Source organism: Macrotis lagotis, chromosome 4, assembly GCF_037893015.1.
Source record: "Macrotis lagotis isolate mMagLag1 chromosome 4, bilby.v1.9.chrom.fasta, whole genome shotgun sequence".
Lineage (NCBI taxonomy): Eukaryota > Metazoa > Chordata > Mammalia > Peramelemorphia > Peramelidae > Macrotis > Macrotis lagotis.
The window spans coordinates 114,792,159-114,819,779 of record NC_133661.1 but is presented as its reverse complement, the minus strand read 5'-3'; the positions used below and the strand labels follow the sequence as shown (position 1 = coordinate 114,819,779).

The 27,621-nt window shown below is 52.5% G+C and overlaps 3 protein-coding genes across 7 annotated transcripts in view; 2 read left to right on the top strand and 1 right to left on the bottom strand.

Annotated features, from left to right (window-relative positions):
- Positions 1-593: 593 nt before the first annotated feature.
- Positions 594-7,149, top strand: LZTS2 (leucine zipper tumor suppressor 2). Of its 3 annotated transcripts, none has more exons than XM_074233901.1 (5): positions 594-674; positions 2,764-3,228; positions 3,428-4,099; positions 5,057-5,326; positions 5,809-7,149. In XM_074233901.1, the coding sequence occupies exons 2-5, from the start codon at positions 2,806-2,808 to the stop codon at positions 6,499-6,501; spliced, it is 2,058 nt and encodes a 685-aa protein (XP_074090002.1). In that variant the 5' UTR covers positions 594-674; positions 2,764-2,805; the 3' UTR covers positions 6,502-7,149. The 3 variants fall into 3 exon arrangements, with proteins under 3 accessions (XP_074090002.1, XP_074090003.1, XP_074090004.1); XM_074233902.1 differs by having other exon boundaries at positions 603-674; positions 2,761-3,228; XM_074233903.1 differs by lacking the exon at positions 594-674 and adding an exon at positions 808-2,502.
- Positions 6,835-25,924, bottom strand: PDZD7 (PDZ domain containing 7). Its single transcript, XM_074233909.1, has 16 exons — positions 25,726-25,924; positions 20,519-20,659; positions 19,949-20,123; positions 19,145-19,321; positions 18,912-19,059; positions 18,165-18,225; positions 16,809-17,231; positions 16,200-16,397; positions 14,772-14,819; positions 14,364-14,539; positions 11,744-11,835; positions 11,531-11,622; positions 11,354-11,425; positions 8,784-9,326; positions 8,373-8,473; positions 6,835-7,845 (listed from the first exon to the last, which is right to left on the bottom strand). Exons 1-16 carry the CDS (start codon positions 25,922-25,924, stop codon positions 7,705-7,707), a joined length of 2,787 nt encoding a protein of 928 aa, XP_074090010.1. The 3' UTR covers positions 6,835-7,704.
- The window catches only part of SFXN3 (sideroflexin 3), a 19,342-nt gene continuing 15,188 nt past the window's right edge, over positions 23,468-27,621 (top strand). The window contains exon 1 of one of the 3 annotated variants that reach the window (XM_074233907.1): positions 23,468-23,602. In XM_074233907.1, coding sequence (XP_074090008.1) covers positions 23,582-23,602 — 21 coding nt within the window. In that variant the 5' untranslated portion in view covers positions 23,468-23,581. The remainder of the gene's footprint in view (positions 23,603-27,621) is intronic. The other 2 variants (XM_074233905.1, XM_074233906.1) reach the window with 2 other exon arrangements.

Genomic DNA, 27,621 nt, shown 5'->3' with positions numbered 1-27,621 from the left:
GCGCGGCGGGACCGCGGGGCGGGGCGGGGCGGGGCGGGGGCGGGGCCGGGCTGCCCCAGTTCCTGCTTCCGGGCCGGTGAGGCGGTAAACTGGGGTCACGTGCACCCGCGCGGGCACGTGGGCGCCGGGCCGGGAGGGGGCGGGCCGGCCGTGACCCCCAGCACTGACGCAGCCCCGCCTCCCGCCTCCGGGCCGCGGGGGCGGGGCGGCCCCTCGGGCCGGGGCGGGGCGTTTCCCCTTTCGAGGGAAAAAAGAAAAACAAGACTCTTTCCAGGAGCTAAAAATAGCCCGGCCCCCCCCGCGCCGGTCACGTGGCCCGGGCCTTCCAGCCTTCTGCCCCCCCGCGTGGGCAGCTTCGGCAGTGGGGGGGCCCGGCCCGGCCGCCCCCTCAGCGTGGCGGGGGCCTCTGTGCCCCCCGGGGCTGGGGGGCGCGCTCCCGAGCACGCGCGCCCCGCGTGGGGGCGGCCAGACCGCCCGGCCCGGGCGGAACACGGGTGACGCGGGCCGCGGCCGGGGCGGGCTCCTCCCCTCGCTGGCGCGCTGCCCCGCCCTCGCCGGGGTCAGGGAGGGGGAGGGGAGGCGGAGCCCGCTCGGGCCCTCGCAGTGTCCGGGGCTGCGGGGCTGCGGGGCTCGGCGGGAGCTGCGGGCTCCGAGCATGGCGCGGCGCGGCGCAGGTGAGGGCGCGGGCGGGCGGGCGCGGGTGGGCCCTGCGCCCCGGGGCTCGGGGGGCCCGGCCCGGGCGCCGCACGGGGGGGCCCGGGCCCGGGCGGTGCGCCCCCCGCACGGGAGGAGCCCGCGGGCCCCGGAGCCGGCGCCCCGACTGCAGCCCCGCAGGGCCGGGGGCCGGGCCGGAGCCCCCGCGGGGCGAGCCCGCGCGGGAGCCGGGGGGCCCCTTCCCCAGCAGACGCAGGCGCCGCTCAAAATGGAGCCTCGGGAAGCCCCTCCCTCTCCAGGCCCAGGAGCGAGCGGGAGCCCGGCCCCCGCCTCCGGCCTAGTCTGGCCCAGCAGGCCCGGGCCCGGGAGTCCGGCCGCCCCTGGCCCCGGGACCGGCCCCCGCCTCTGCGCCGCCGGGCACTGCTCCCGCAACTTTAAGGACCCCACGGACGGGGGGGGGGCTCCTCTCCTCCGTCCCCTCCCCCATTAGTGTCCCCCGGAGCCGCAGCCGGCCAGACCCCCCCCCCCCCCGCCGGCCCGGGCCTGTTCGGGTTTGGGGAGGGAGGTTCCGGAGTAAAAAAGAAAGAAGTGAAGCGGGCCGGGCTCAGCCGAGACCAGGCCCGCCGGGCCCTTCTGCTTCTGGACATCTTGACCCTGGCCCTGGAGAGAGCGGGGGGCGCCGGAGCGCGCGGGCCGTGAGCTTGTGCACCGGGGCGCCTCGAGGGTTCGTGTTGGGGCGCTCGCACACGCGCGCAGACACACACACACGCACATACACACACGCACACGCGCACACACACGCGCGCTGTCTGTCTCATTGATGTCTGAGTTGGGTCCTGATGGCTTCAACAGATGTCTGAAACCCTTGGAGGCCCCAGGAAGGGCTGGGGTTCCGGATGGGCACCTCCCCTTCCATGAAAGACATAAATTCTGTGAGGGTCAAAGGTCTCCAGACCCTCCTCCCCTTAGCTCGAGCTAGGGCCTGAGTAATATTGGGGGGGGGGGGTGAGGTCAGACCCTGTGTTTTCGAGGAGGAAGGGAAGTTCTCTCCAGATCAGAGTAGCTTTTCTTCCTTACTGGAGTCGGCTAATATTCCTTGAGACCACTCTTACTTAGTAGCCGATATTTGGAGGCAGGGCAGCGTTTGTCACGGAGACGTAGCACCAAACTCTTATGTCCCTGATGAGGTAGGAAGGGCTTTATTAGCCCCCTCAACTTTATTTTGGGGACAATGTTTTAGGGTTCAGTTTTGCCCAACTTTGCAAAAACTGGGAGGGTAGGCTTTTGTATGAGGGGCAAATGACTGTTGATTTATTTGGGGGAGTAGAGCATTGCCTGATATGATTTGAGGGGGAATGGCATAAGCTGCTCCCAATTCCCCACTTTTCCTTCAGGGAAGACATAGTATATCTGTGGTGTCTCTCAAAGTGGGTAATGAGATTTCCCCTCCTAAGGACTGAGTCAAGAGAAAAGGCTCCTTTGGGAGCCAGAGAGATCTGCCAACCCAGAAGGGGACGAGTCCCTAGACCTTAGTCTGGGGACTCAGCCGGACCTGAAATCTCAGATGGGTTTCTGCCTCACCTGGAGGCTCAGGACTCATCTGACCAGTTGGGCTGGCTTGGCCACTTCCCTCTCCCTATCTGGCCTTTGCTCTTGACACCTTTTCTAGCCTTTCTCTCCCTCCCCTTCTTTGCTCCCACTTGCCCTGCCAAGCCAAGCCTATTTCCAATCAAGTTTAAATCCATCTCAGATCCCTGGCTCCTATTGAGATAGAAGGGAATTCTAGAGACATGTGAAATCACGACTCTCTTCAGCCTGAACAAGGCGCAAGGAACAAGACAAATTCATGTAATTGTATGTATGTGCTTGTGTATTGGGGAGGTAAGTTTTCAGGGTTTGATAGAGGGGCCTGATGGGGCAAGGCATAGGTTTAGGACCAGGAGACTTAGAATTGGGGCTGTTTGGTAGTGGGCATAGAGGAGCTGGGGGAGGGGCATTGTCAGAGGGACTCAGTAACTTCGCTGTTCCAACAGTAGGTTATGGTGGGAATGGAGATCTAACAGATTTAGGACTGGGGAGCTCTGACCAGCCTGACTCTTTGCACAGCAGGTTACCTTCGAGGCCTGTGGCTGGGCCACAGACCCTCCAGCCATGGCGATCGTCCAGACGCTGCCTGTGTCCCTGGAAGCCGCCCCTGAGAGCACGGGCTCACACCCACCCCACCTGCCCACCATGGGCAGTGTGAGTAGCCTTATTTCAGGCCGGCCCTGCCCTGGAGGAGGGCCTGCTGCACCCTGCCACCATGCTCCCTCAGGACCCCCCTTCTTCCGACAGCAAGATGGGCTACTGCTTCGAGGGGGTGGTTGTAGGGCCCAGGAGCCACTCTGCCCCCCACTACCCACCAGAAAGCCTGTGGGAAATGCTGGTTTTGCATACATCAATGAGGACTTCCATGGAGATTCACCCTCCAGTCCCTGTAGTGACACTGAGGATGCCCGAGAGCAGCAAGCCCGAAATGCCCATCTCAGGGGCCCACCTCCAAAGCTCATCCCTGTGTCTGGAAAATTGGAGAAGGTGAGGATGGGACCCTTCCATCCAAGGCCAAATTACCTTTCCTGATGAGAGGAGGTCTGATGGGATGGAGCCTCTTAACCCCATTGATGATTAGCACTACTTCCTCATTCACGGGATTTCCAGGATTTAGATGTGGGGAGCATTGGGGAGGGGGAACCTCTTAGTAGCTAGGTGGTAGTACTTTGTTACTCTGTTTCAGAACATGGAGAAGATTCTGATCCGGCCCACAGCCTTCAAACCTGTGCTGCCAAAGCCTCGGGGGCCACCATCCTTGCCAGCATTTTTGGGGCCACGCACTGGTGTTGGGGGGATGTCAGGGAGCCAGGGCAGCCTGACTCAGCTGTTTGGGGGCCCTGCTTCCTCTTCTTCCTCCTCTTCCTCATCCTCTGCTGACAAGCCTCTGACCCTAAACAGCTGGGCCAGTGGTTGTCCTTCGGGGACGTTGTCTGACTCTGGCCGAAATTCCCTGTCTAGCCTGCCCACTTATAGCACAGGGGGAGCTGAACCAGTTGGAGGCTCTCCAGTAGGGCATCTGCCTACTGATGGCCCTGGGAGAGGCCTGCCTGGCACTGGGGGCAGTCACCGTGCAGTCCCCGTGGGTCCTTCACACTCAGACAGTGGACGTTCATCATCCAGCAAGAGCACAGGATCCCGGGGAGGCCTCCTCAGTGGCGGGGGCACCAGGGTCTCTCCAGACAGTGGTTCTTGTGGGGATCGATCACCTCTACCTGGCCCACCCCCACCTCCCCCCCCACCCCTGCCAGATGAGTCTCTGCTGCGATGTGCTCTGCAGGAGAAGCTGCGGGAGCGGGAGGCAGAACTGCAGCAGCTTCGGGACAGCCTGGATGAGAATGAGGCTGCTATTTGCCAGGTGACTGACCCCCTACTCTACCTCTGCCACCATTCCCTGCCTGAAGGGAGAGGCTGAAGTGAGTAGACAGAGCCCTGACTGAGTGGAAAGAAACCTGGGTCTAATCTTCCATGTCCCAATATGCTAGGTGTCTCTAGGAAACCTGAACTCCATTTAAATTTCCTTCTCATTCCTTCTTGAGGGATGAGAAATAGTAAGAACCTTTGTAAGTTTGATGATGAGAGAAAGGGTTTGGTGAAGGACAGACAACTTGAATGATCTAAAACAGATAATTCAAAAGGAGTGATTTAACCTTCCCTTGAGTGTATCACTTTACAGTTTATAAAACTCTTTGATACCAGTACTTTTAGGGAGGAAGGGCAGGTGTCACTACTCACCATTTTACAAATGAGGATAAAGACTTGAGCAGTGAAGTAACTTGTCTAAGGTCATACATCAAGTTATGGCAGGACCAGAACTAGATCCTTTCTAGTCCAACATTCCCTCCTGTAGTCCCTCAAGTCTTTGGTTCTGCTCTGTACCCTAGGATGGTAGCAATAGCTGTGTATCTATCTCTACCTGGCTGGCTCCAGCTCAGTATTAGAGCAAGTCCAACCAGCTGTGAGTGATGTGCAATATATTAAGAGTTATCTGTAACACCGTGTTGTTCATGGAGAGTTGAAGTTTCTGTGCTGTGGTGTATACAAGGAAGGCATAGAGTTTGTGTGGAATAGGAGAAAATATTGGACTCTGGAGATCTAAGGTCAAATACCAACCCCATACTGACTGACTCTGTAATGATGGGTACATCTCTGCCTCTGAGCCTGTTTGAGCATTGTGGTAAGGAAAGCCTCTAAGCACTTTATAAATGCAAGAAGGTTGGAGGGCCATGGGGGGAGGGAGGGAGACAAAGTCACTATTTGTGAATGTTTTGGATGGGACGGTGTCTGTGTTTGTGACCCTGCCCTCTCCCCTCAGGTCTATGAGGAGAAGCAGCGTCGCTGGCAGCGAGAGCGGGAGGAGCTCCAGGAGGGCTGTGCAGCCCAGGTAAAGCAGGCGACCCAGAGAGCCCAGCGGGCACAGCAGCTGCTGCAGCTTCAGGTCTTCCAGCTGCAGCAGGAAAAACGCCAGCTGCAGGACGACTTTGCCCAGCTGCTGCAGGAGCGAGAACAGCTGGAAAGACGATGTGCAGCCTTTGAGCGGGAGCAGAGTGAACTTGGTCCTCGACTGGAGGAGACCAAGTGGGAGGTAGGTTTGGGGACCATGGGAAGAGTGTGGGGGGGTAGGCCGAAAATCAGGGTTGGGGAGCCTTTGGGGACCAGACTAGCATCTGGTCCTGAGGCAAAGTAGGGTTTCAAGGGCCTTATTTTAAATATTTACCCAACATAATTACCCAAAGTTTTGTTTTGGGGGGATTTTTAGGGTTTTTTTTTTTTTGCAAGGCAGTGGGTTTAAGTGACTTGCCCAAAGTCACATAAGCTAGGTAGTTCTTAAGTGTCTGAGTCTGGATTTGAACTCAGGTTCTCCTGACTCCAGGGCCAGTGCTCTATCCACTGCACCACCTAGCTGCCTCCAACCCAAAGGTTTTTTTACCTAGTAAATGGAGCTGGGGTTCAAAGTAAGGTAGTTTACCTCCAGATCTTTCGCCTTCATCCTCTTGCTTCTACTGACCCTTTTCCCCTGTTGGTTGTGAAGTTATCACTCACCACTGATTCACCCTTATCCCCAAGGTATGCCAGAAATCAGGGGAGATCTCCCTGTTGAAGCAGCAGCTAAAGGAGTCCCAGGCGGAACTGGTTCAGAAGGGCAGTGAGCTGGCAGCCCTTCGGGTGGCCCTTCGGGAAGCCCGGGCCTCCCTAAGGGCCAGCGAGGGTCGAGCTCGGGGGCTGCAGGAGGCTGCCCGAGCCCGGGAGCTAGAGCTTGAGGTCTGCACTCATGAATTACAACGCAAAAAGAATGAGGCTGAATGGCTTCGAGAGAAGGCTGGACAGTTGGACATGGCTGTGGCAGGACTTCGGGGGGCCCCAGAGTCCATCCCTTTGCCCACCCCCGACCCCTTCCTGCTGTCAGAGAGCGATGAAGCCAAAGCCCAGAGAGCGGCAGCAGCTGGGGCCGGGGGAAGCCTTCGGGCCCAGGTGGAGCGACTGAGGGCCGAGCTGCAGCAGGAGCGTCGTCGAGCCGAGGAACAGCAGGGAAGCTTTGAGAGTGAACGCCTGGCCTGGCAGGCAGAGAAGGAGCAAGTCATTCGCTACCAGAAGCAGTTGCAGCACAGCTACATCCAAATGTACCGGCGCAACCGGCAGCTGGAGCAGGAGCTTCGGCAGCTGAGCCTGGAGCTGGAGGCCCGAGAGCTGGCAGACTATAGTCTGCCTGAAACCCCACCTTGTGTCCACCTGGAGGAGATCACAGCCACCGAGATCTGAAGGCTCCTAGGTTAGAGGCCAGGGCTGGGAGCCAGCAGAGCTGCCCTGAGCCCAGGGACTCACCTCTCCACCTTTCTGCCCCGGTCTGGCCCCTAGGATGAGTGCAAGGATAAGTGTCTCCATCGGGTCTGGGTCCAAAGGGAGCATTTCAGAGAGCTAATGGTCCCATGTGATTATTGGGAGGGTTGATCTCTGGCATGCTCATGCCTTATCTGGGGAGGTGTGAAGACCGCTCCGCCTCACTTTGTCACCATTCCAAATCTGGCCCTAGCATTGAGAGCCTAAGCTAAGGATCTTGAACCAGAGAGAGAAAGCTCCCTCTTTCCCCCCTTCCCTCAATATGTGCCTCCCTTCCCTGTCCTGGGGTAAAGGATGAGGAGCCTGGGATGAAGGTCCTTGCTTCTCCATAAGGTTTCTCTTTCTAGAACCCTATTCCATAGCCCCCTGTGTGACCAGGAGCTGCCTTCAGACCAAAGGAAGAACTCAGAGACTTCTCATTTATTTGTGTTTGTTACTATTCCGGTCTCTTAACATCACCCCACCCACCTTCCTGAGTTTATGGCATCTTTTAAATTGTATATTTTTCACACGTGTAAATTTCTTGTACAAATCCAAAGAAAAATTAAAAAAATTTTGTTTTTAAGAAAATGAGTACACTTGATGTAGGGAAGGTGAAAGTCTGTACTCTGCCCTGTACATACACACTACTCCTGGCTCCTAGCTCCCACCCTGGTTTGGGGAAGGCCTGTTACAAGTCCTGCAGAAAAAGTCCTTATGGAGCCCGACTTAATTGGAACTGACAGAGCCTGAGGCACCTTCTTAACCCTTAAGTATGAAGTGGCTGGAAGCCAGGGGATGGATGCCAGGGGCCCATGGGGAGGGTCCTGGGAAACACCAGATGGGAGGGAAGAACCCCTAGCCCTTACCCCCATTCTCAGTCTCATCTGAGCCCACCCTAGGTCTTGGCTTTGCTGAGACTAGGGGGGAATGGGGGGAAGGAAGCAGGGAAGGGTGGTAGTAGCACCATTGTCCACTTTCCTGACTTTCTGAGAGATGAGGCTCCAGGATAAGATGGAGTAAAGAAAATGGTTGTGGTCTTCCAGAAACTTTGAGGAGTGCTGAGGGATGACCCTGATCTCTCTGTAACTTAGTTGAGGAAGGATCTGCAAGTCGAGCCGGGTCGCTGAAGGGGCATGACCCGGGTTAAGGGAGGGGGACCCTGACCACTATTTCCATGGGCTCCCGAGCCTTATTTCGATAGGCCCTGCGGATGGCGTCCACGGCTCGCTGGTGAGTCACCTGTTGGAGGCTCTCCCCGTCCACAGACACAAGCTCAAAGCCGGCCTAGTGGAGAGGTCACAAGCCTTAGCTCCTTCCTTACTGAAGCTGCCTCTCTGGGGCTCTGGGCTCACCCCGACTCCCAATCTGAGACTAGAGGAGGAGTTGGGGTGTGTATGGGGGGGGGGGGACAGCACTGACAATGACATTTTTGTTCTCTTTTTTTCTTCGTGTGTGTGTGGGGGGTGGTGAGACAATGATTCCTTTGTGGCAGGACCAGTGGGGGGGGGGCAGTTTGCTCCACCCAAGACAATTCTCCCTCCTCCCACCCGCCTCCCGTCCTGCTTAGTCACAGCATCGCCGGATTTAGAAGCGGAAGGGGTCTTGGGTCATCTAGTCCATGAGGAAACTGAGGTCCAGACAGGTGGTGCGATTAGGTCCTTTGAGGTTACCTCTAGCCCGCTCTCCACCGTCTCTTCTGATTCTGTTTTATCGCCCTTGAGCCCAGACAGGGGTGCTCCCTCTCTGCCCTGTCTCCCCCTCCCCACCGTGGGCTGGGGTGAGGTCTCCCAGGGATGGATTCCCTTCCATACCTGCAGAGCCCCACTGAGGAAGGCTGCCCCTCCGGGAAAGATCTTCTCAATCTTCACCATGGGCTGCACCTTGGACTCGATCCCCCCGGAAATGCTGATTCCTGGGAGTGGGGCCCCAGGTCAGGGGCTCCCCCTCCCCTGGCCCACCTCCCAGGCCCGGGCAACAGCCCCTTCCCAAATGTGGACAGTTGGGCCCCCCCCCGCCCCCAGCGCCCCCCACCGGCCCCGGCACCCCCCGCCCCGGCACCCCCCCGCCCCGGCGCCCCCGCCCCGGCGCCCCCCTCCCCAGCGCCCCTCCCCCCGCCCCGGCACCCCCCGCCCCGGCGCCCCCCTCCCCCCGCCCCGGCACCCCCGCCCCGGCGCCCCCCTCCCCCCGCCCCGGCACCCCGCGCCCCCCGGCCGGCGGCTCACCCAGGGACTGCCTGAGCTTGGACAGCGTGACGGTCCTGAGCTCCCCCGCTCCCCCGCGGGCCGCGGGCTCCGGGCTCCCTCCGAGCTGCGCCGGGCCCCCCGCGGGGCCTCGCTCCCCGGGCGCGGGCAGGGGCGGCCGGGGGCGGCGGGCGCGGCCGGGGCGCCCCGGTCCGGGGGCCGGGGCCGGGGCCGGGGCCGGGGACGGGGAGCGCGGCGGGGCGGCGGGCCGGCGGCCCCGGCTGCGGCTGCGGCTGCGGCTGCGGCCCCGGGCCCGGGCCCGGCCGTCCTCGCGCCCCCGCGGGGCCTCGCTCAGCAGCCAGTTGGGCCGCGGCGGCCGGGGGGCCACGGGGGGCGGCCGCGGCGGCGGCGGGGGGGGCGACGCGCGGCGGCCCGGGCGGGGGGCGTCCACGGGCACGTCCCGCAGGGCGGGCGGGGGGCTCCGCGGCGAGACCCGCAGCCCGGCCAGGCGCGCGCCCAGGGCCGCCTCGTCCTGCTCCGCCGCGAAGCCGCCCGCCGGCAGCAGGTAGAAGCCCCCCCGGCTGTCTGCGGAGGAAGCGGGCAGGGGTCAGCTGCGCTCCGCCCCGGAGCCGGGCCTTGTCCCCGGGCCTCCGGGCACCTGGGCACCCGCACCTGAGCCCCTGAGCCCCTGGGCCCCTGGACCCCTGGCCCCCCGGCACCTGAGCCCCTGGGCCCCTGGCCCCCTGGCCCCCGGGCACCTGAGCCCCTGGGCCCCTGGACCCCTGGCCCCCGGGCACCTGAGCCCCTGGGCCCCTGGGCCCCTGGGCCCCTGGCCCCCGGGCACCTGAGCCCCTGGGCCCCTGGACCCCTGGACCCCGGGCACCTGAGCCCCTGGGCCCCTGGGCCCCTGGACCCCTGGCCCCCGGGCACCTGAGCCCCTGGGCCCCTGGACCCCTGGCCCCCGGGCACCTGAGCTCCTGGGCCCCTGGGCCCTTGGGAGCTGACAGGCCACAAGTAGGAAGGAGCCCTCGCCTCATAAGTCTGAGGAAAAGGCTTCCTGCAGTTGGTCTGTCTTAGTCTTCAGCAGCTTTCACAGATAACTGTGCAATAATTGTTAGGTGGTTCACTGGGCCTGGAGTCAGGAAGATCTGAGTTCAAATGTGAGCTCAGACGCTTACTACCTATGCGACTCTGGGCAAGTCATTAACCTCTACTCCATTTTCATCATCCGTAAAATGGGGATAATGAAAAATAGCACTTATTTCCCAGGGATGGTGGGAATAAAATCAGCTAAAATTTGTAAGAGCAAAACAAATTTGTATGTGTATAGCTACTTGTTTAAGTGTTAGTTAATTTTATTGACTGGATGCCTTGCTTAGTCTCCTCCCTCTCTCTCTAATCCCAAGGCTGCCAAGATTATTTTCCTAAAGCAACAAGTTTAACTGAGTCACACTCTCATCTCTAGCATAAAATAAATTCTTTAACTTGGCTTTTAAAAACTCATTCTTCACAAGGTAACCCTATTTGGCCTTTTCGATTTATCACAGACGGTCTTCTTCCTCAGCATTTTACTCAAACTGACCCACTAGCTGTTCCCTGTGCATATCTTCTGGTCCAGACCTCAGCTCCCTCGCCTCCTTGACTGGAATGGACCCTCTGTCTCCAACTCTCTGTTCCCATCAGTCTCTCTCTGCCTCCCTCCCTTCTCTCTCTCTCTCTCTCTCTCTCTCTCTCTCTCTCTCTCTCTCTCTCTCTCTCTCTCTTTTTTCTCTTCCGCCTCTTAGAACCCTTAACTTCCTTTAAAACCCAGCTCCAGCTCTAATGCCACCTCCTCTAGGAAGACTATCCTAGTTTCCAACAGTGCCCTTTTTCCACTTCAAATGATCACAAATACATACTATTCACACATTGAATCTCCCCCAATGCAACACACATGAATCCATGCCTATATGTGCATGTGCACATCATACATGCATAAACTCATATACACATCTATTTTTGATTCTCGGTAAATGATTGTTTAAAGGCATTGGGAAGCCAGATTCAACTGGTTGAGACAGGCATTCTGTACCTGTCAGATAGACAGGTAACAGTTTAGCAAGTGGGACTTGGATGGTAAACTGTATATGGGGAGAGGCTGCATGGTAAACCTCTTCTTAGTAATGAGAATATGGAATGTCAATGAACACAATTCATGGGAAAACCATTTAGACCTCCCAATATTTGAAGGACTGATAAAGCATTTATGGATATTGTAGCACAGATTACTGCTCAGGTCTAGATGGAACTATGGCATTGAATGACCCTTCAGATTCTGAAATTCTAAGATTCCAACCTCTAACTATTACCACCCCATGCTAATTTAGTTCCAACTGAAAACTGTTTTTTCCTCTCTACTATTTACATAGCACCAGCAGAACCCAATCTTTTATCTTTATGTGACATCATTAAAAAAAACTGCTCCCTTTCTTCTCCACTCTGGGGCAGAATCACTCATTCCCTATCCCCTACCCGTAACCCACTTCTGTCTAGAAGTCAAGAGTCTAGACCTCTGGTATAGTGCTTTCTTCTCTCCTCCTTCCCAATCCCCAACTCATGGATCAGACACTAACCAGGCACAGGTGTGATGAGGTGGCGCTTGGGTGGTGTGTCCTGCCGAGTGGGTCGAAGAGCTGGAGGCTGCACTGTTGGGAATGGATAATCAGTGATATCACTGGCCCAGGGTCTTCTTTGTCAAGTAGAAAATTTCATACCATATGGTCACTCTCCCTCTCGTCCTCCCCACTCACCTGCTCGACTTTTCAGGGCTTCATATGCTTCAAGTTCCATGGGCATCACTAGGCTGTCAAATTTGCTGAGGTCTCCAGGGGTCACTGCACTCCTAAAGGGTGCAGGAAGGAAAGGGAGGTGTGTGTGTGTGTGTGTGTGTGTGTGTGTGTGCGCGTGTGTGTGACATAATAAATTCCCTTCCCCCCCATGCTGCCTCTTCTTGGTGCACTTACCTGATGTCCCGAAGTAGTAGCAATTTCTCTGGCCGGTCCAGGATGGCTAACAGTGGCCGAACCAGGTCCTCCACCCCACCCTCATGGACATACTGAAACATAATGACTAAGAGTCAAACAATGAAAGGACTTCTGGTCTGTGTAGATGATGTAGGCTGAAGAAAGTTGGAGATCTGCTGTCTACTCCACCATTCCCATCCCCAGAACTGTAGGCTATTTCTGCTATCCTTGGAATCAGTACCATTTCCTGCCAGGATGGGGAAATGGGCAGGATGACTTTGGGCTAGGGAAGAGGGGAGGGAGGAGACGGTGTTCTAACTAACTCACCCCAGGAGGCGGTGGGGAAGGAGCCATGGCCATTTCAATGCTTCTACAGAAAGCAGTCCTCTGTAGACACCCCACCTCTGGGTCTTACTCTAAAGTGACCATTTTAAATGAAAGCTGGACTTGTCTGGAGGTGTACACTGGGCAAGCATTGGAGATGAAGTCACTGTCTGGGAATCTCTGGTCAAAGGGGAAGGCCAGATGGGGAGGACCTTCAGCATCCACCAGGTGAGCCTCTAGGTCTCGGCAGCAGCCGCCTCCAGCCTCTCCTGCCGAGGAGCTGCCTAGCAATAACGTGGAGGACAGCTCCCCCTGGTGTTCACAGTGTGACACACACGTGAGAAGCCGGCTCAGCCGCACCCCCTGGTGCTCCGAGGGAGGAGGTGCGGCTCAGAGACACACAGCCCCCTTGTGGCCAGAGGGTGCCGTGCATGGAGACACATGCACACATCCACAGACAAGAAACACACTGGTAAGACAAATAGAGGCATGCGGCTCCTTAGCCCTGGATGGTCCCTTATCATTCCTCTAGCATCACCTGAAGCTGGAGGTAGAAAGGACTCCTTACTGCACCATCCATATATCAACAAGCATTTATCAAATAATCCCCCCTATGAGTCAAGCACCCGCCCCCCAGGCTAGGGCCACAAATGCAGAATGAAGCAATCCCTTCCTTTTCCATTCTCATATCATACCTTGACAAGGAGCCATTCAACTTTCTCTAGAAAACCCTTAGTAAGGAGCATCCTAAGAGAACCCCATCCACTTAGGAATTGCTCTGATTGTTAGGAAGTTTTTCCTTTCATTCCTGTGACACATCACAAACACACACACACACACACACACACACACACAGTGCATCAACATTGCCATCCACAGAGACTTCCCTTGCCTTTCAAACATTGAAGCCTAGGATTTAGAGCTGGAAGGGACCTTAGGGATTATCTGATTGAAATTATTTATAAAGGGAGGAAACAAGGCCAGGGAAGGAGAAAGACTTGCCTAAGATAATGTCCTATTCTATGTAAAATATAGATTTTGGTAAAATCACAAGTTCTGAGTCTCCATTCCTCCATCTAGTAAACAAATGTGTTGGATGAGATGGTCTCAGAGTTTCTTTCTAGTACTGTCATCTTCTGCTTTGGCTCCCAGTCAAGTTTTGAGGAAGCTAGAAGCTTCTTTGAACCTCATTCCTCATCCCATCCCCTGTAAAATGAAGGCCTTGTTCAGCCAAAATTATACATTATTTTCCAGAGAAAAGGTTGTTTTCCTCAGGAAGGGACACCCTCAAATATCTGGCTGCTAGGTCCCTGCTATTGTCTAACAACCTACAACCTCCTCTGCTTGCCATTTAAAGCTTTGCACAATCTGCCTCCAGCTTTTCCAGGCTAATTATGAATTACTCCCCCTTACACAGTCTCTGAGCCAAACTGGCATGTTTGTTTATTTTCCATATAAGAGATCTTCTGCCTCTTGCCTGGAAATTCTTTTCTCCTCACTTCCACTTCTTTTAGTTCCTAAACTCAGCTCATTCCCCTTTCTCAATCATTGTGTACTTTTATATAGCCTCTGTCTATTTGTGAATATGTTGTTCCCCCACCAGATTGTAAATTCCTTGAGGGCAAGGAGTTATTTAATTGATACTTGTTGATTAATTGGTCTTATCCATCCAACACCATCTCCTCCAATATGAATGGAAGAGCTTTTGGAGACAGGTAACAGCCAGAGAAGGTGATGCCCTTCCCTCCTTGATTATGAGGAAAGTTAGGGGGATAATATTTAGGGTGGTGGTAGTGATGAATATGATAATTCATTTAGCAACTTAAGGTTTTCAAAACACTTGATAAGGATCTTACTTAATTCTGACACCTCTTTGATATTGTTGCTGATATTATCCCTATGCATATGAGGAAATTAGGCTCCCAGATATGAAAAGATTGCTTATGGTTACATAACTAATAAATATCAGAAATGGGATTTGACAAAAAAGCCCTTCTGATTTATTTATTTATTTGGTTTTTGCAAGGCAGTGGGGTTAAGTGACTTGCCCAAATTCACACAGCTAGGTAAATATTAAGTGTCTGAGGCAAGATTTGAACTCAGGTCTTTCTGACTCCATGGTCAGTGCTCTAACCACTGAACTACCTAGCTGCCCCTAGCTTTCCTGATTCTTAAGATCAGCACTCCCCAACTAAGCTACTCTTCTAAATGAATGGATATTAGGGGTTTTAATGGTGGGTGATAGTCAGAGGAAGGAAAAGGTCAAGGTGAAGAAGAGAACCTGGGGAAGGCCTACCCGGGTGCAGTGACGAGTGACAGCCAGGACCTCATCATCGGTCAGAAGGCGTCTGGCCAGGTCCTGTATTAGGGGAAGACGGCTCTCCCATGCCTGGACCCGGTCCTCTCCATTGGGCAGTTGGTTGGAGTGTCCCTCTGATCCAGGGAAAAGCATGGTCTGGGTTCTCTCTCTGTCTAGGGTTGGAGATGGGAGTAAGAACTCATAGTTACTTACAGAACTAGGATCCAGTGAGGAATGAGATTTCTTGATGTCTATGTAGACAAGGTTTGAGGACCTTGCCCATATAGACTCCATGTACTCCCAAAATCACACACATTGGCTCCCTCCCCATACCCTGAACTCAATCCAGGACACACTGTTATGCTCCCTGGGAACCAAACCCCAACACTACCAGAGGAAACTTACCCCTTCTCAGTTTCCAGGTGACAAACTTCTGAACAGGTCCAGATCCCCCTATGAAAGAGAGAGAGCTGAATTCCAGCTTCATTGCTGAATTAAGTCAACCTTTCCCTTCCTCAAGTGCCTACTGACCACCTGTGTCAGACCCTGGGCTTGGCTACATTGAATGTGGAGGGATATAGAAGGGAGGCTGGAAAGGAGGACAAGACAAGAAACTGCAAAAGGGCTCCAAACCTTGAGAGTTCACAAACTGGCTGAAGAGACAAACCCAAGGCCTAAAGAGCAATCAGACAATAAGATAGGGTATTGTGTTGCTGTCACAGAAACTGGACAGCTGAGGACTGGCAAGCTATAGGGTGAGATCAGTGTTCCAGGAAGGCTCTTGAGCTGGGCTTCACACAACCCAGAGGATTTGGAGAGGAGCATGGAAGGGATTCTAGGTGGAGGCAAGCAACTGAACAAAGGATGCTAGAATGTGCCAGAGGGGGAAGAGAATGGAAGAGCTCCCATTTGGAAAAGAAGTCTAGCATGAGATATGTTTGGGGTCCACTAGAAGGCCTTGAATGCCAGACTATGGGAACTCAGACTCCTTCCTGTGGGCAGGATCCCCAGTTTCCCCCTGAAGCTCACTGTCTCCAATGAAATAAAATTCATTTGACACTGCCATTGCCTAAGAGGAAAGGACGAGAATAAAATTCATATAAGTCCTACTGTGTATCAGTGTTTACAAGCATCTCATTTGGTCCACATAACTACCCTTAGAGATAGGTGATTTTATTTTATTTTTTTAGATTCTTTTTTTTTTTTTGCAAGGCAATAGGGTTAAGTGGCTTGCCCAAGGCCACACAGCTAGGTAATTATTAAGTGTCTGAGACCAGATTTGAACTCAGGTACTCCTGACTCCAGGGCCGGTGCTCTATCTACTGCGCCACCTAGCCGCCCCCTGTCCTCATTTTAAATTTGAAGAAACTGAAGCAAACAGAAATTAGTCTGTATGCCCAGGACCACAAAGCTAGCAAATGTCTGAGGCTGAATTTGAACTCAGGTCTTTCTGACTGATTCATGTAGCTGCCTTTAGTAATGATTGAAATAAAAGACCTGATCCCTTCTGTGCACGCGTGCACACACACACACACACACACACACACACACACACACACACACACACACCTGTTCCATCCCTCACTGTGGCTTACTCAGGGAAAGGAAGAGTTTACACCAGAACACAGATGCACCCCTCTGCCCCAACCCCCACATACACCTCTCTAAAACTCAGCTCATCCTAAGAGGAAAAAAAGTATTCTGGGGTAACATTGCTTCCCACCATTTGGGAAGACTAGCCAGAATCATTTCACTGAGGACAGTGAAGGTCAATTAAATCACTTGTAAGGGTAAGTGAGACTTGTCCCCATCATTATATATTGTATCTCTTACCTTTCTCTCCTTCCAGATGCGGACGGAACCTGCTGGTACTCTCATTGTCTAGCATTGAAACTTCATTCTTGTCATCCCCTGCTGGCCGCCCAGTCTTCCCCCCCTTGAAGAAGAGGTTCATCAGTGTCTTGGATCGCTGTAGTGCACCCTTCTCTGAGAGCAACCCTGATTTCTCCTTCCGTCGTTGTTTTTTCTCCTCTGGGTGTAGGAGACAGAAGGCTGGAGGGCTGGGTGGGAGGGGGTTTTACAGGGGAAAGTGGAGATGGTCTAGACAGGGGATGGGGGCATCAGGAGGGAGTGAGAGAGAGGGTACAGAGTCTACCAGCTTTCATCTGAAGATCTTACTGTGGGAGAAATGGCAACTAGGTACCCTTCTCTTTCCTCTCCATCTTAACCCTTCTTGGGAACCTTTAGCTTAGGATAATTTGGAAAGACTTATGTGGAAACAGAAGGGAAGATACAAATGATAATCAAAATAAAATTAAGACCTAGTACAAGACCAACCCCAGGCATGGGGGGTTCAGGACTTGGGCTAGGGATGAAGTTAAAAGCTATTGTAGAAGACTCACATTGAGTAAAATGAATAAGATACACCCATCCCCAACATACCCCATAAGGTCAAGTAACTCTGGGAGCGAGTGATGGGTGGCCGAGGTCTGCTGAGAGCCAGTAGGAGGGCTGTTTTGGGAGACTCAGACAATGCAGTATCAAGGCGAGAGCCAGACCTTCGGGCAAGGAGGGGTCCATCTGATCGGATGGCTGTGTCTCTGAGGATAACCGTAGGCCGGATACTGCACCATGTCTCCACTACCCCACTGACCTCTGGTTCAGTCTGTATGGCTGTGTCTGCCCGACCCCAGCCCCTGACCCCTGGACCAATTAGCTCCTCTGTGGATAGGCCAACGTCCACCATGTCCAAGGGGAGGCAGCTTGAGCCAGAGCCAGAACTGTAGGGGATGCTGGAGGAGTAGGAGGACACAGTTGAACTACTCTCCGATGTCTGTGACAGCTGCTGCAGGGGCCCATTGTTCACTATGAAGAGGCAGGGGCCTAGGTCAGTTTGGGGAGATGGACAGGACTTCCCTCTCCCTAGAACGCCCACCCTGCTTCCTCCTGGCCTTCTCAGATTCCATGGTGGGGGTGAGCAAAGTTGGGAGCAGGGTGGTCTGGGAGTCAGAACATTTGGCTTCTAGTCCCAGGTCCTCCTCTGATTCCCCAGGAGACCCTGGGCAAGTCAGGGTCTAGCTTTTCTCTAGCTCTTTCTTCTGCTGAAAAATGAAGGGATTGGACTATATGTGATGCTACTTACATTGCCTACCTTGTAGGGTGTTTGTGAGTTTCAAATGATAAAAAGCTCTTGGTGAACCAAAAAGTGCCACATAATGAATTGCAAGTTATATTATTATTGCAGATTAGGGCTTCCATTTCTCAACTCTCTCCCTCCCCATCTCTGTCTGCTTGCTTCCCTGAGGTCTTAGTGAGAGTTCAGTTTCTACAAGAAACCTTTCCCAGCCCTCCTTCCTGGGATGCCTTTCCTGGGTGATTTTCTCCAGTCTCTCTTGTCAATATCTAGTTTGTATATAGAAGTTGTCTACCCATTGGACTGGGAGTTCCTGGAGGGCAGGCACTGCCAAAAGTGTCCATGGTACCACAAAAGGCTAGAAACCCTGGCTATAAATGGTCTTTTGAAGGTTTTACTCTTCATGGTATATAAGCTCCCCTAAAGTGCATTATTCTGAGAGCCAGTAGAACTAAAGTGTACAGCTCCTTGAAAGGAGATTCAAAGATACCCTGGACCCCGGTTGAGTGTACAGGAAGTGGAGGCTCTTGGAGGGGAAGGAGGCTTCTAGATTAAGTTTAGGACACCCAGGTTCTAGACATTCATAGAGAGGTCCCTCCACCCCATCCCCAGACATACATGGAGCCCCGGGGAGTCTGACCCATTTTGCTTTCAGAGACTCTTACATTGGTCCAGCCAGCAATACTCAGACACCATCTCCTTGTAGGCTGGATACCTTCCTGTCTCCTGAGTGGGAGGGGAGGAAGAGGAGAGGAATAGAGAGGGAGGAATGCATTATAAAAAATAGTGTGGGGATAGAGGGGAGGGAAAGGACATTGGGGAATTGAGAAAGAGGAATAGGGTGGGAACAGGGTATGAGTACCTCTCATATCCTAAGCAAAGGGGAGAATATGACCCAAGAACTGGTTAATGATCCCACATTCCCTCCCTGGTTGAACCTTTAAATCAAACCCAATTGGAAAAAAATTAAAAAATTAAAATAGAATCCAACCTAAAAGAGGCAACTAGATAACAAAGTGGATAGAGCACCAACTTTGGAGTCAGGAGGACTAGGTGTGTGACTTGGGGTTTCCCCCTCAACAAAAATAAATAAATAGATAGATAGATACATAAAGCCTAGAAGGCCAAGAGCCACTTCCTCCTTTCATTGCCCAAAAAAAGGCCCCAGAGAGTAATCTCCTCCTTGATCCCAGGTCTACCTCTCTCCAGAACTCATCCTGTTTCTCCTCACCACTCGGCTACAGAGTTCCTCCTTCCACTGGGAAACCAGGGCTTGCTCTCTCTGATAAAGTAGGCTATCTTGTTTAGTGCTTACTCTGCCTACAGTCTGACTTTTATACATCCCAACCTAGTAGCTACCATTTTTATTTTCCATCCCAGGGTCTATGACAACCCTGTGGGCTGTGGCCTACCTTTATGGTCAGCATGATATGTGTCTGGCCCTTTAGCACCTCCACGGCTTGGCTATGACTGATGTGGTCAAACTTCACTCCATTAGCTGCCAGGACCTGGTCTCCCACTTTGATGCCATTCTCTTCAGCCAGTCCACCATGGTCTACTCTGAGACCATGGAGATCAGTCAGAATATCTCCACCCAAGGGCATTCTTCTAGCCCTTACCCCTAGCCCCAGCCCAGTCTACTCACTTGGAGACATAAATTCCCAGACCAAATTCTCTGCCCCCTCGGATGTTGAAACCAAGGCAGAAGTCATCAGAGGTTGTATACAGGTGCACAATGCGCCTAACTCCATCATCTGAGCTGCAGTCTGAGGGTGTTGAACTACATTTCTCCACCACTAGTCTTCGATTGACCACATCCACCCTAGTACCCAGCAGACCAGACAAGAGAGTGGGGCATCAGTCACTAACAACATGGGATCAGAGACTTATCCCCAAGCACCCAGCTCCTCACAGATCCTCCCATTAGATACCTCTCATATTTCACTGAGCAAGGGTTAGGGGAGATAGCTCTTTTCTCAACTAAGCTTCTCCCAGGAGAGTGGGGGAACTCCCAAGAGAGTGAACATCATTTTGGGACAAAGGCATGGGACAAAGAGCTGAGGAGGGAGAGTCCCTAGGAAAAAGGGGAATGAGGTTCCCAAAATGCCCCTAACATGGTCCGTATGTGATTCACTCACCAAAGGCCTGCCAGAGGGATACAGGCAGCAAGAAGAGATGAAAGAGCCCAAGAAAAGCAGGAGAAAAAACCCAGCAATCTCTGAGGAGAGAAGTAGAAGAAAATAGGGGATACAGGACAGGGGAACAGACCCAGGAGGGAGAGGGTTACCATCTTAGATGTGAGAGCTCCCTCAGTCCACCAGAAACTGATCTGTGGCCATGACCCTCTGCTCAGGACTCCAACCCAAGTTCCATCCCTCTCCCCTTCCCTTTCTTCAAGGTCCCATTGAGGTGAGGATGACCCAGTGGGGAGACAGATGGAGCCCCTCACCATGTGGTCTTCTCTTTAGAGAACTTGATCCCAGGCACACGACCCATACGCCTCACCATCATACTCAAGCGACTACTCCCCGTCAACATCTTCACTGCACTGCTCATAGTGGTACTCTCTAGGCTGAGCCCATTCACCTCTGTGATCTTGTCTCCTACTCGGAGCCCAGCTCTCTCTGCAATGGTACCAGATGAGATGAGTTCTTCCTTGCTCAGCTTGAGAACTCTCATTCATCCTGTCTCTCACTTCAGACAGAAGGCTCCTCAAAGGCAGAAGTGTGATTCCCTACTCAGATACAGTCTCCTCCCTCCAAACCTGGGGCTCTCTGAGGATAGCAGTGTCTCTCATTTTAGAGTGGGGGCTAAATGTAGAGCCTTGTCTAACCTCTCTACTATGGGACCCTGAGGACTGACCTTTGTCCTCTCACTCACTTTTGATCAAACCCTGAGAATGGGGTTTTATCCCCTTATTCAAACTGAAGAGTCCCTGATTTCTGTAGAGGGCCTTTTTTCTCTCCTCTCTCCTCCCCCTTGCCTGCCCCCCCTCCCCCCTAGTGTGGCAGAAACTCACCTGCACTGCTCCCTTCTTCCACTTTGCTGACAAAGATGCCCAGGCCATGCTCTGAGCCCCCACGGACACTGAATCCCAACTTTCCTGCTGGGCTCTTTTCCACTGTGACTGCATTGATAATGTCACTCTCATCACTGTTGGCTGAAGGCAAAGAAGGATGAGCTGGCATTTTGTACACTCACCTTCCCAGAGAGAACTCTTAGTAAGATATCACAGACCATCCTACCCCCCCCCTCACCCCACCAGTGAGAAGCTCTCTTGCCTGGGAAAAGAGGAAAAGATGGGACAGCCTGTAAAATTCTTTCTAATCTAAAACATCTTGGATTTTGGGGTCAAACATGGTATAATGTAAAGAATACTAGCTTGATGTCAGAAAAGAATTGAGTTGGAATCTCACTTTTGACACTGTGACAAATAATCTCTCCAAGTCTGTTTCATTTGTAAATAGTCAAAGTACCTATCTCACAGAGTTATTATTAGGCTCAAATATGGTTAAGTGTTTATAATGTTATATTTATTTATGAATATATAAATATATGTTAAACACATATGATAAATGTAAAGAATTGGTCAAAATTTACCATTATTACTTAATAATAACAATTATTTATTTATTAAGCCAGAGAAGGTGCCTATCATCTGACATGATACTAAAGACTCCATTTGAAAGAAAAAAGGGTTCTCTCTCTCTCTCTCTCTCCTTTCCTTCTCATACATTCCTTTATAAAGAGCCCCCACACTGTGGGGTTGTGTCATGCCCTGTGGAACTAATGGAAGAAGAGGTCATTCAGAACAATGCCAGAAGCATATCTGCAGAGGGACTGTGAATGTTTAGCTTGGAGAATGGAACTGAAGGCTTAGGAATGAAAGAGGAGTATATGACAGACTTTTCAGACATTTGAAGGGTTTTCATGTGGAAGAAGAAACGTACGTTACTTGACACCAGAATGATTTTAGACATGCAGTCTAGTGTTTCTTTCCTTGTACTGGGGGATTCTTAATCAGGAATCCACAAAGTTTGTTTTTTTATATTTTTATAACTGTGTTTCAATACCTTCATTTTTCTTTATAATTCTAAGTGCTGTAGTTTGTTTGTTCATTTGAAAAATACTATCCCGAGAAGGGGTCTATAGGCTCCACTACAATGCCAGTAGGATCTATGATAGACACACAAAAAAAAGAACAACATTGCTATAAAACTTTGGCCAAGAATTCTAGAATTTAGAGATAAGGAAAAAGAAAGAATAGTATAGAACATTGATTCCCAGGAGTTTAACAGGAGGAAACTTAATTGGCATAAATATAAAGCCTTGTACTTGGGTTCAACTAATCAATTTTACACGCACAAGGTGGTGGAAGTATGACTAGACAGAAAATCTTCTGAAAAAGATCTGGGAGATGAAATGTACTGAAAGTTCAATCGTGGTTAGCAGTGTGATATGGTAGTCAAAAAGTTAATGCAATTTTACACTGAATTAATGGAAGTAGTCTAGAAATGGTGATAATCTTATTGGTCAGTTCACAGCTAGAGTTGTGTGGGACCACATCTGAATAAGGACATTAATAAAATGGAGAATATCTTAGGAAAAAAAGCAGCCAGATTGGTGAAGGACCTCAAGATCAAGCTCATGTGAAGATAAATCAAAGGATCTGGGGATGTTTAGCCTGGGTAAGAGAAAATTTAGGGAAGGTTACGATAGCAGCCTTCAGGTTTTTGAAGGCTGTCACATGGAGGAGGAATTAGTTGTATTCTGTTTAGCTCAAGAGGACTGGACTATGAGCACTAGAAGTAGGAGAGAGATAGATTTAGGTTTTACTGTAATGAAAAACTTCCTAAGAATCAGAGTTGACGATGTTTGTTCATCATTCTCAAAGACCTCCATGACGTAAGGAAGGTAATAATAATAATAATAATAATAATAATAATAATAATAATAATAATAATAATAATAATAATGTTTGTCCCTCATTCTTTTTTTTAGGTTTTTTTTTTTTGTAAAGCAAACGGGGTTAAGTAGACCGGATTTGAACCCAGGTCCTCCTGACTCCAGGGCCGGTGCTTTATCCACTGTGCCACCTAGCCGCCCCTTGTCCTTCCTTCTTGAAGAAGACCAGGGAGGTGATGCCATGACAAGCATCAAGGATTTGAGTGATGGGCCGCTGTGCTAAGTGACCAGCTTCACTCTCTCCTCCGGATCCATGTGGGTCTAGGGGCCAGATGTGAATCAGGATGACGGGAGATGGTCCTGAATGCCAGGCAAATCCAGGGCCAGGCAGGTGTCAGGTGTCTGAGGCTGGGCTTCAACTCGGGTCCTCTCCACCAACCTCCAGGTCGGTGATCTCCTCTCCGGTGAGCTACCGGCCGGCCCTGGGAGCATATAGGTGCATAATGGCTTGATTCTGGGCCGGGTCACAGGGGATGGATGGATAATGGATGGATGATGGATGGATGGATGGATGGACGCTCCAGGTTCCGCTCCTGACAGCCGGGAGCTCAAAGGACTGGTTTTATTTTGCACGCCCTGAGACTTGAGACTGAGAGATGAGAAGGCGAGATTTCAGCTCGGAGATTACAGGGACCGATTCCAGGCCCGGCGCTCGAGGAGGTTCTAGAGTCAGAGGCCGGGCGGGGGAGGGGCGGGCTCCGGGCTAGGTGCTCAGCCTGGATCCAAGGCGGGGGGCTACGGGGCGATGCGCGCGCAGGGGTTGGAGTTCAAGGTCAGAGGGCAGGTTCTGGACTTAGAAGCTCAGAGGCAGCTCGAGGCTCGGCCCAGAGGGTCCCCTCCTCACGTGGTCTTAAACCGGAAGCTCCTCCCTCCCCTCCCCCAACTTTGGGCTCCAGGGGGCACCAGAGGGGGGAACCGGAAGTGCTCCAAAGGCATTGTGGGGCTTTTGGAGAGGACTCTTAAAAGGGCCATGCACTCAGAGCCCATCCCCTTCCCAGAGAAGTTGGTAGCGGAGTGACCCACTTGGCATTGCCCTTTTCAGAGCCATCTTTTTTTTCCTCCCGCTAAAGCGGCAGCGCCGAGGCCGCGGGATTCCATTCGAAGCCATGGCTTCAATATGGCGCCGAGGCCCGGTCAGGTGAGTGATCTGGCGTCCGAGGCCTGGGATGGGGGTGAGATGAAGGCGGGAGCTTCTCCTTGAGGGCCCGCTCAGGCCGGGTCCTTTGCGCCCGGGAGCCGCGGATGTGATGGAGCTTGGCCCCCTGCGCCCATCTCTCCTCCCCTCCCCCAGCCTGAGTAAACGCGAGGCAGGAGGGGAGGCCTGGGTAAGCCCAACCTGGCATCGGAGGCCAGGCAGATGCGAAGGTGCTAAGGGCAGAGACTTTCCCTCCCCATCCCTTTGTATTAGAGGCAGTTTTGAAATTCTCTCAAGGCAAGGAGTCTTCATCTTCTTTATTTTTTGCAAGGCAATGGCCCAAGGCCACACAGCTAGGTCATTATTAAGTGTCTGGGGTAGGATTTGAACTCAGGTCCCCCTGACTCCAGGGCCCGGGCTCTATGCACCTAGCCACCCCCATCTTCTTTTTCTTTTAATCATAGACTCCCCCCTTTCCTCTCTCCCCCAAACCTAATAGAGTCATTCTCAGAAAAAGCCTTTTAAATGCATTCACCAAAATATACAGGATTATAAACTAATTCTGTTGGAATATGGTAATAAATAAAAATATCTTTGGAATGTTAAGGTTAAGAATTCCTGCCTTATGAGAATGAGATTCTTTAGAGATTTCATGTAGAATGAGGTGGAAACAGACCTGAGACATTCCCAGAACCCAGGGGTTTCTATTTCTGGAACTAGATGGCCTCTGTGTTTCTGTATCAGTGGTATCTCTGGCCTTGTGAGAATAGGATTAGGGAAACACGTGGAGAAGGAGAGGCGGCAGCAAAAGAACTGGAGGGTTGGAAGTGGATGGACTTGGGTCGACCAGGAAGCATTTATTAAAAGTCTGCTGTGTTCTACAAGAATGAAACTATCCCAGTTCTCAAGGAGTTTATATCCTAAGTAAGCTGGGGAATTGAAGGTAACTAGGAAGAAAAGATAGGAGAGGGGATGCTGGGTGTTCAAATACTTCTCTCATCTATCTCCTAGTACTGAGAAAAGGTAAGTGCTAGCCCCCCCTCCCTTTTTTGTGACCTGATTTGTTTTATATTTTAGAGCCAAAAAGGGTGGAAATTCCAGGCTTAAGGAATCTTGTATACTTTATTTCAGTATTTAAGGTTTTCTCTTCTTCAGTACAGATCCCTTAATCTACGCCCAGGGCCTTACACAAAGACTTGCACAACTGGTCTCCCAAGTTTTTTGGGGTTTTTTTTTTTGTTTTTCTTCTTTTCCTGAGTTGCCTCTGAGCTTCCTTCTTAATGTTCATTGAATCTAACTCCTTTGAGGAAATTATCCCCAAACTACTCCTTCTAACTCATATGGATCTGTCCCTCATTTAAACTCCTAGCTCTCAACAGTTCATTTAGGTTTGAGCAAGCATGATGATGTCATTCTATGAGGTCAGGGCACATGCTCCAGCTTCAGCCACAAAGTGAGCTCCAGGGGATGAAGTAGGGATCTACACCCCAAGCATAGGCCAGTATAAAACAGAGTCATTGGCGGATACCTTTGGATGAACTAGAAAGGGAGTGGTGGAAAATATTAAGTTTGTTGGAGTAAGAAATCTTCAGGCAGATACTGAACCAAGATTCTGTGATTGAGAATTTTCACTTTACTCCCTTGCTCTTAGATTTTGAGAGAGCTAAAGGATTGAGAACAACCCCATATACTTATCCTCCAATCGCTCAGAACCCTTTTTGGCAAGACCCTGGGGACTCTGAAGCCCTGGTCCTTTGACCTAACCTGGTAATCTTACCCCTCTGGTCACTTTCAGGAGTATGTTATGGGGTGAGTGATTTTACCTTTTCTACCCAATGAACCTCTCTTTTCTTGACACTTCTTAGAGATGTCTTAGACGCTAATTATAATGACAGGCATACTGCAAAGGAGTTGAAGGTTGCTCCCATCTCCACCCCCACCCCTTCCTCATATCCTTCATGAATTAGAGAATTCAAAGGATCTAACTCCCATGGGGCAGAAGGAGAGCAGGAGCACTGAGGCACAGCGGCTGAAAACCACCTGTCTCTCACCTCTGGGTGCCCACCCACCACTTCCCCACGACTTCACTCCTCCTGCCCACCTCTCCCAGCGTGGCCCCTCCCTACCTTCGATGGGGGAATTGATGAGGATGACTCTGCCCATGGGTGAAGAGGCTCGGATTCCTCGGGGGGGCCCGTTCAACAGCCGCTGTTGCCTCCTCAGTAGGTATCGCGTTGCGGAACCAGCGTCGCTGCCCAGGTGGCCACGGGAGGAGAGGGAGCTCAGTGAGCCCGAAGACAGATCCCCCAGACCCAGGGGTTCCATGGCAGCGGGTGGCTATACAGTCACGATCCACTCGAGCCTCAACCCTGGACTGGGGGTCCTGTGTTGCTCTGCTGTCCTCTCCCTGGAGGCAGCAGGCCGCTTGGCCTGGGCCCCGACATAGTCCTTGAGGCAGGGCTGGGTCTCAATCCTCTTGGGACTTCTCACTCCCTCCGACTGTATCTGCACGGCAGGGACATCCTAGGCCTAGAGAGAGGGGTGCAGTCTTAGGGCCAAGAGGGGGTGGTGTCCCTACAAGACCGACATCCTCCTCCCTACATCCCACCCTAAGACAGACATCAGTCCTAGTCAAGGCCCTTAGGGATCAGTAAGCATGGAGTCCCGGCTTTATCTGCCAGTTCCTGCTTCCACCTCAGCCTTTGTGCAATCCTCCATCCAGGGCCCGGATACTGAGTTAAGGGAAGCAAGCCCTTGACTAGGACTGGGGCCCAAGAGGGTGAGACTGAAGACCTGAGACTTCTGGCTTCAGGCCTTTGGGGAGACGACTGCCTCCGGGAATTTCCCTTTCCCCCATCTCCCCCAAAAATAAGGGCAAATATTCAAAGAAAGGAAACCCCAGGGGTGGAGAGAAATGGGGGAGGGGTCGGGAGAGGGCTTCGGTACCAGGGACAGCTCCACAAACGCTTCCTCCCGGGTCCCCCAAGAGATTTGGAAGGCCATCAAGGCCTGCTTTTCACATTCCCACACCCCCTTCCTGCTTTGCTCCCCTCCCCCCTCCCCAACACTCCCGGGAGGAGGATTAAGGTGATTTCCTCCCTCACCTCCCCCAGCAAACAGGGAACTCCCCAAAACCCGGGCACAAAGAGTCCACAGAACTCTAGCAACAGATCAGGGGCCTGGACTGGTAGTTCGTGCCCTTCCTGTCTCTCAGGAGTGCTGCGGCGGGTGTCCCTTCAGCTCCGCTTACCTGGCTCCGAGTTGTGCTGCGGTGGGCCTCACCTGAGAGGACAAGCACTGCGGGTTGCCCGCAGCTGAAAGTCCCGCCTCCTCCCGGGAGAGGCTGCCGGATAGGGCTAGCCCGGAGCAAGCTGAGCTTCTTATTGGCTTGCTTGACTGCCAGTCAATTCTTCCTCCCCCCCCCACCTTCAGACCTCTGCTCCCCTGCATAGCGGCGTTTGCTAGGGATGCGGTGGACACCGGGGCGGCTGGCCAGCCCGGGCTGGCTGCTGACCCCAGGGCCGGGGCCGAGTGTGGAGGCGCAAAACAGAGCTGGCCCAGAGAGGAGCGGCTGATGGGGTCCCCCTCCTCTTCTCAGTCCAGGGAAGCCCGCAAACCTGGATCTTACTGTGAGAATCAGACGAGATGATTCATTTAAAATGCCTCCAGAACGTGGCATTTTTACATTTCGGTGGTGGTTTCTGACGACCCCCCAGCCCTGGCCGCTTTAGAGCTTCCCTTTGTGGGCCCAGAGAAGCTGTCATTCCTTGTGCTTAGGTGAAGGGGAAGAATACCACTTGGCAAAAACCAGGGCTTGATGGGGTGAGGGAGGAAGTATGTGTGTTATTGCTGAGTGGGTGTGCCACCTGCTCGCTCTGACTCTTTGTGTGTGACTGTTTGGGATTCCAGATTGGACTGCTTCTGTGTTCTGCTCCTGAATGTGTGATTTTGATGGATAGAAGTGTTCCTGCCCGTGTCTGTGTAACTGTAGCTGTATTCAGATTAAGGCTCTGCCCTTCACC